This window comes from Salvelinus alpinus, chromosome 13 (assembly GCF_045679555.1).
Source record: "Salvelinus alpinus chromosome 13, SLU_Salpinus.1, whole genome shotgun sequence".
Classification (NCBI taxonomy): Eukaryota; Metazoa; Chordata; class Actinopteri; order Salmoniformes; family Salmonidae; genus Salvelinus; species Salvelinus alpinus.
In genome coordinates, this window is record NC_092098.1 from 23,184,606 (window position 1) to 23,192,328 (window position 7,723).

The 7,723-nt window shown below is 44.2% G+C and overlaps 1 protein-coding gene across 2 annotated transcripts; it reads right to left on the reverse strand.

Annotated features, from left to right (window-relative positions):
• On the reverse strand, positions 1 to 4,639 carry serpinh1a (serpin peptidase inhibitor, clade H (heat shock protein 47), member 1a). 2 transcript variants are annotated; one of them, XM_071338724.1, is made up of 6 exons: positions 4,468 to 4,619; positions 2,442 to 3,063; positions 2,219 to 2,317; positions 1,838 to 2,070; positions 1,133 to 1,451; positions 300 to 433 (listed from the first exon to the last, which is right to left on the reverse strand). In XM_071338724.1, the coding sequence occupies exons 2-5, from the start codon at positions 3,037 to 3,039 to the stop codon at positions 1,149 to 1,151; spliced, it is 1,233 nt and encodes a 410-aa protein (XP_071194825.1). In that variant the 5' UTR covers positions 3,040 to 3,063; positions 4,468 to 4,619; the 3' UTR covers positions 300 to 433; positions 1,133 to 1,148. The 2 variants fall into 2 exon arrangements, with proteins under 2 accessions (XP_071194826.1, XP_071194825.1); XM_071338725.1 differs by having other exon boundaries at positions 1 to 1,451; positions 4,468 to 4,639.
• Positions 4,640 to 7,723: the final 3,084 nt, after the last annotated feature.

A 7,723-nucleotide genomic window follows, 5' to 3' on the forward strand; every position in this document is an offset into this window, starting at 1 on the left:
TTTTGTTTTACCATTTTATTGGAAAAAGAGAAAACTTCTAACTATCTCATACCATTCCATTGTTCCAAAAAAGCATTTTTTTGTGGCAAAACATGACAGTGTTGAGACAGGGCTAGGCTGATTATTCAAAAGTCTTCCACAGATATTACCTTTCTTTCACTCAGAGGTTAGTTAGCTAAAGAGTACAGAGCAGTGCTTTCAGTGCAGATCAGTAAAAAGCCAAACAGAGTAACAAACAGAGGCGCGTCCCCTGGGTCATAGATTAATGTGCTTTGGGGGAGTGAACAACAGGCTAGCACCAGGTAGTAAGATTGTGAAAAAGCTTGTGAATAAATGTTTTTCTTTTTTACATTAAAGATATTGGAACCCACATGAATTTCACAAACTAAAAATGTGATATTTGGTGACGGGTACACGGTAATCATAGCAAAACCTGTAAAGAAAACAGAAACAGTTTACTTGCTCAGCACATTTGAATGACATTATCACACAATTAGTTATTTTTGGAATAAAGAGTATGAATACCCCGACAATAGTAATTTGATGTTGACTTAATCTCAAGTAAACTGGTAGAAAGGAATAGTCTGGAATTCAAAGTGAAGTGAAACAATAATGAAACAGAGTGTGCATTCAGTTGGGATCCCAGACTGACAGACAGAGAGACAGGAGAGGAAACCCTGAGAGTAACGCTGATTTTATATTTAAGGCAATAGTCTGGGAGATCATACTTAATGTAAGTATCCATCCTGGGATCTGCCCTTAATTAAAATACTCAAACATGCCACGTGGTGATGGTGATTACTAACTAACCTGGAATCCAAACTGAATATCGCTCTCTATTCAGTTTGGATTGCAGGCTTGATGATGATACCATGTTAAGGTGAAGTTAATGTTTTTTTGGAGTACACAATGCTTTGTTTCTTACAACACAGGACAAAATACACAAAAATATATTTCTGAATCATGCATTGTGAACAACAGGTACGAATGTTGGCACATAGATGATGAAATGGGAATGTACTCTTGAGGTATAAGATGTACAATTCATTTTCTCCCTCTCCTCTCTTTTGCATAGGAAAATACAAACACATACACACACACACAAATGCCTGTGCATACAAAAACACTTCACCTAAGACTCAAAGTTGTTATAATTCATCTCTCATCTTCTCGCCCTTAGGTCGGACCAGTCTGCCGAGGAAGAGGATGGAGTTGGTCTTGGTGTCCTTCACAAGGAAGATGAAGGGATGGTCAGCGTAGAACAACTTGGGGTTTTTCAGTTTATCGGTGCCAAAGATGCTGGTATTGATGGGGTTCCCATCAGTGTCCCACTCCATGGCAGAGGCATGGAAGACGTTGGACAGGTACAGGTCCTTCTTCCCAGAGATGTTGGACAGGTCCGCCTTGGTCTTATCCACAGCCTCTGTCAGACCCAGCTCCCCAAGGTGTTTCTGTGTGTGTGTGTGTGTGTGTGTGTGTGTGTGTGTGTGTGTGTGTGTGTGTGTGTGTGTGTGTGTGTGTGTGTGTGTGTGTGTGTGTGTGTGTGTGTGTGTGTGTGTGTGTGTGTGTGTGTGTGTGTGTGTGTGTGTGTGTGTGTGTGTGTGTGTGTGTGTGTGTGTGTGTGTGTGTGTGTGTGTGTGTGTGAGTGAGTGAGTGAGAGAGAGAGAGAGAGAGAGTTGTAAAGGAGTTCAGCCACCTAAGAGCATCGGGGATGTGTACTGTATAGTTAGTGTATACTAACATGTTATTCAAACTTGCATCTCATAAACATTTAATAAATGCTTAATAAATGTGGTTTTCACCAATGACTTGTGCCATGTCTAGGATTTTCCAGTACCTGGATGTTGTGGCTGACTTCCATGCTGACTTTTGGCAGAGACACAGCCACAGCCGTCTCCTTCAGCTTGCCCATCCAGTCATCCAGCTGCTTGCAGGTCAGCAGCTTCTCCAGCCTCTCCAGGGACTCCACGTGGTAGGGCATGAAGAACACCAGGCTGGATTTTTTATGGGCCAGGGGTATGCTCAGGATTAAAAGCTTATTCACTGTATCCTCGTGGAAACCATAGAGACCTGCAGGTACAGCCAGTATGAGTACAGACTCAAAGACATTTCTAGAGCATTTCTGTACATCATCCTTCACACTGAAATGAAAACACCCCAGTTCAGTTTAAATATACTGTTTAATATTATGTTGAGGGACATGTTGTAATTGATTAACCTGTGCGGTGCATCATGGGTACACCAACAGTGTGAGAGCGGGACACCAGGAAGCCACGGTTGTCCACCATCTTTTGGTGGAACTGTTCATCCCAATGGGCTGTTCAGATTGAAAGTAAAATACAATTTACAGTAAATTAGTAAATATGTGAATGGATGAAAAAACAAGGCAAAAGAGAGAAGAGTATCTACCAAGTGCTGGTGCTTTGTAAGATCGAACTCACGTTTGAAGAACATTGCGTTGATGATCATGGCCCCATCGGTCCTCTCCACGTCCTTGGTGACCTCGGGCAGCTTGCCGTCGGTGGACTTGGCCGCCCAATCGTTGATGGACTTCACAGCGCTCTTCTTGTCCTTAAAGTTGATCTTAGTGTGGTCATAGTTGTAGTGCTTCTTGCTGCTCTTGACAAAGGCATCTGCGAAGTTGACCGAGCTGGGGCTGTAGATGCGGTTGCTGATCTTCCAGGTGACGTTGCGGGTCTTGGAGTCGCTGACCTCCTCTAGGAGCTCGGCCAGGCCGGCGTGAAGCTGCTCGTCCTTCACCTTGTCAGCACTCAGCACCATCTTTACCTGGGAGGCGGTGGAGGCCTTGCCCCCGAGGGCCACCAGGCCCAGGGAAGAGGCCACCACCACGGGGGAGATGAGGATGTTCTCCAGGTCCTTCTCCTTGACCATGTTCTGGTAGAGGCTGAAGGCCAGGCTGGCGCTGTTGTTGGCCAGCAGGGTGGCGTGGTTACTTAGGACCTTGTCTGCCAAGGCGGCAGTAGCAGCAGAGGCTGCGGTGGCCAGCAGGGCCATGGCTACCAGGTTAGTCACCCACATAGTGTCAGAACGATCATTAAAGACCTGAGAGGGGACATGATAGAGCATCAGAGCAATTTCAGAGCAACAGAGTCTCAAATCCTTAGTGTCAGAGGAAAATTAAATGAAATTTGCTCTGGATTTTGAGAACAGAAAACCTTTTGTAGGACTTCTCTCCTTACTCTCGCCAGTGATAGCACGAGTTAAGGAGATAACCCACTTCTCCAACCCGTTGCTGAGATTCAAGTGGAATACCACTCGTCCTTTATTCATCCTGGATGATGCAGAATAGACATGCTGTGTGGTATACTAAGCTTTCATTATGCGGTCTGTAATGTAATTCATTGGTGGAGAATCTGAGAGCAGGTTTGCCCATGCCAAGTTCAAAGCAAGACTCAAGAGCCATGTTTATACTGCAGCTGTAGAACACCTATGATATTTCAATTAAGCTCTCGCTTCATCTGGTGGACCAATCACTTTGTTTTTCTCTTGCTACTCTGAGAAGGAGTGTTGCCCTGCAGGAAGACTACACAGACAAGTGTGCAACAGGATCAGATTTAGCTGCAGAATCTAAACAAAAGGATTGTATATATCCTCTGAGGCCTGGAATGAGTGACCTTTTAAGCAAGTACGGGGTTTCAAATGTTTCACTGTCGTAACAGAAAGTTTGATCTTTCAGCTTACTCAGGCTGTCATTTCTGTACTATAGGGATGATGTTTTCAAAGTTTTGTTAGAAGTACAGATGATTTCAATACATTCTCAGTTTGCATTATATCTATCGTTTGGATTCATCATTTCAAAAAACTGACCAATCAGCACTGCCACAGTGTGAGAGAAAGTCTATAGGAGGAGGGATATTCAAGTTTACATCATCATCATCATTAATATCTGTCTGAACATATGTTTATAAATTACACAGCTCATTTCCCTCTGCGTAATCGATCGGATGCTTTCTCGAGTCTCGACACTCTTTACCACCATGTAAAGAGAGATGCCCCATGGCAGAGCAAACTGTGCGTTAGATCAGAGCACAAATAGTCTGTTGCTGGGTGGGGCCGTTACTAATAAGATAGGCCTACTCTACAGACAAGTCACAGTTCAAAGCAGCATTGCCACTCAAATGATAATCACTTTTAATTGATCATCACAACATTTTCACTGTTATGTGATCCATTAACTAAGCGTGAACACTGAAGATGGAGGAAGAAGTATGTTTTAGCCTGGCAACTTTTCGCATGCATCTTTTCCATTCAACTGGCCTTCAAAATGCTCAACGACATGAAGCTGTATTCTAATGCAGCACTACATTCTCTAAAGGCATTTTATAACCCTAAGCCCAAAATGGAGGGACCTTTCACATTCCTGGTCAGACATTTTCCTTCAGTTAACACAGTTCAGTGAATATCCCTCCCCCACTCTCACTCCCATCTCATCCCCCTTTAACTTACCAGGCTCTATCAGCAGTTTTACTCTAGTTTCTCTCTCAGCTTCCACACGGACAGATCTTCAGCTGGTCTATAAACCGTGGGAAATGAATTTCTGGAAGTTGGGAAAATAAGTATTTCAATGAGGTGCAGTGATTTTCCATGCACAGTGAGCTGAGCTGGGCCCTCCCACTGTATCCCATTACTGTGGAGCAGCTATGCAAGAGGGACTTTCCCCCTCCAGGTCCTAAAGCCTGAGACACACTGAGCGCTCATTCACACTGTAGACAGACATCTGGCAGAGTTTCTGTAAAGTTCATAGTTCTGTATTCTAAAATGATGCTAATTTAATATACTGTACACAGTTTTAGACCATGCAACATTATTTACCATAGCCCTACTGCAAGGCTGAAGGCTGAAGAATAATCATTTTTAGGGTGTAGAAAGTACTTCGGTATTATAATTGTTATGATTAGTAAAGTTTGCTTTCTAGTTGTGAAGGTTTTACTGTCCACCTCTTCCTCCCAGTGCCACGTCTGCGGCTGTGTCTGTCTGATTTGCGAGGCTGGTAGCGTGGGATGCAGGAGGGGGATGTGTCCATTCAATGCCTGGCCATGCCAAATTGTTACATTATGCCCTGGTGTCTAACGGCACATAGTTTGATTCTCTTTTCCCAAAAATGGGCACCATTTCTTCCTCTGTGGACTTGCAGTATATCCAATTATTCCTTGTCTAAAAAGCACTCATTTAGGCACTCTAAAACATAGTAGTGTTTCTACTGAGCAGTAATAAAGTTTAGGAAATCACTCAACATGCCACAGTAGCCCAGTGTTTGGTGCCAAGGAATTTGTGACATCATGTTAGAAATTAGGTCACATTACATTGGCTACGCCTCAGCACTGCTAGAGTGAAAAGGCTATGTATAAGAAGCATGTTCTGTTGATGTTTAGATTAATGAACTACTTACATAGAGCCAACATTGGTCTGAGGACGAAAAAAGTAACCCCACACCACATCTTCAACCTCAACATGAAAAGCATAGCTTTCAGCTACATGTTTAGTGCTTTTGTACTAAACTCAGCAAACAAAGAAACGTCCCCTTTTCAGGACCCTGTCTTTCAAAGATCATGCATAAAAATCCAAATAACTTCACAGATCTTCATTGTAAAGGGTTTAAACACTGTTTCCCATGCTTGTTCAATGAACCATAAACAATTAATGAACATGCACCTGTGGAACGGTCGTTAAGACACTAACAGCTTACAGACGGTAAGCAATTAAGGTCACAGTTATGAAAACTTAGGACACTAAAGAGGCCTTTCTACTGACTCTGAAAACACCAAAAGAAAGATGCCCAGGGTCCCTGTTCATCTGCGTGAATGTGCCTTAGCCATGCTGCAAGGAGGCATGAGGACTGCAGATGTGACCAGGGCAATAAATTGCAATGTCTGTACTGTGAGACACCTAAGACAGCGCTACAGGGAGACAGGACGGACAGCTGATCATCCTCGCAGTGGCAGACCACGTGTAACAACACCTGCATAGGATCGGTACATCCGAACCTCACACCTGTTGGGCAGGTACAGGATGGCAACAACAACTGCTCGAGTTACACCAGGAATGCACAATCCCTCCATCAGTGCTCAGACTGTCCGCAATAGGCTGAGGGAGGCTGGACTGAGGGCTTGTAGGCCTGTTGTAAGGCAAGTCCTCACCAGACATCACCGGCAACAACGCCGCCTATGGGCACAAACCCACCATCGCTGGATCAGACAGGACTGGCAAAAAGTGCTCTTCACTGACGAGTCGTGGTTTTATCTCATCAGGGGTGATGGTCGGGTTCTCGTTTATCGTCGAAAGAAAGAGCGTTACACCGAGGCCTGTACTCTGGAGCGGGATCGATTTGGAGGTGGAGGGTCCGTCATGGTCTGGGGCGGTGTGTCACAGCATCATCGGACTGAGCTTGTTGTCATTGCAGGTATTCTCAACGCTGTGCGTTACAGGGAAGACATCCTCCTCCCTCATGTGGTACCCTTCCTGCAGGCTCATCCTGACATTACCCTCCAGCATGACAATGCCACCAGCCATACTGCTCGTTCTGTATGTGATTTCCTGCAAGACAGGAATGTCAGTGTTCTGCCATGGCCAGCGAAGAGCCCGGATCTCAATCCCATGAGCACGTCTGGGACCTGTTGGATCGGAGGGTGAGAGCAAGGGCCATTCCCCCCAGAAATGTCCGGGAACTTGCAGGTGCCTTGGTGGAAGAGTGGGGTAACATCTCACAGCAATAACTGGCAAATCTGGTGCAGTCCATGAGGAGGAGTTGCACTGCAGTGCATAATGCAGCTGGTGGACACACCAGATACTGACTGTTACTTTTGATTTGGACCCCCTCTTTGTTCAGGTACACATTATTCAATTTCTGTTCGTCACATGTCTGTGGAACTTGTTTAGTTTGTGTCAGTTGTTGAACTTGATGGCACAGACCCTCTTTACATACTGTAATGGTTGATAACATCTTGTGGCTTTTGCTCACATTTCTACACATTCTTACAGACCAGTCCGTGATTAGTTTCATTGTGGTAAGGCTGTGTACAGTATATAAAGGGCTATATAGTGCAGTCTCCAACTAAGATCTTATAGGCAAAGGGAAACACAATGTTCTCCATCGTTATTATTATAGAACTTCATAGCTCACTTTGGTTACTGCCTGCAAATTATTGCATGTTAAGATGCATGTAAAAATAGCAACAATAGCAGCATGGGAATCTCATCAACATACAGTAGGGAAAAGGGGCAGGGGAACAGGATGTGCATCCGTCTCCATGTTGTCCAGCTTCCTGTGATGGCCTGCCTTTTTCCACATCCAGAAATAACACGTAGCATAGGGGTGGAGACACAGATCATGGAGGGGGGAAAATAAGTATTCAAGAGAAAAACAGGTTTCAGCACCTTAGCTTCACTTACTAAATTAAATTATCTCATTAATAAGGGAGTTAAAAAAAAAAAATTGTGTATCAAATGAAGTAATTTTTTGTTTGAGAGAACCATCAGTTATTTTATCCATAAAAGAACCATCAGTATAGAGCAGGGTTTCCCAAACTCGGTCCTGGGGCCTCCCAGGGGTGCATGTTTTGGTTTTTGCTCTAATGCTACTGCGCTGATTAAAATAATCAAAGCTTGATGATGAGTTGGTTATTTGAATCACAGAATTGACAAACATTTTTTTACTCATGCTCTAAACCAGAGTATCCAAAACTCGGTCCTGGGGCCCCACCTG

Bases quoted from the DNA above. Each gene is read 5' to 3' on its own strand.
- serpinh1a (XM_071338725.1), bottom strand. From the start codon at position 3,039: ATGTGGGTGACTAACCTGGTAGCCATGGCCCTGCTGGCCACCGCAGCC. The intron at 2,071-2,218 runs GTTAATCAATTA...CTGTACCTGCAG, and splicing joins ACCCATGATGCACCGCACAG to GTCTCTATGGTTTCCACGAG. The intron at 1,452-1,837 runs GTACTGGAAAAT...ACACACACACAG, and splicing joins AAGTCAGCCACAACATCCAG to AAACACCTTGGGGAGCTGGG.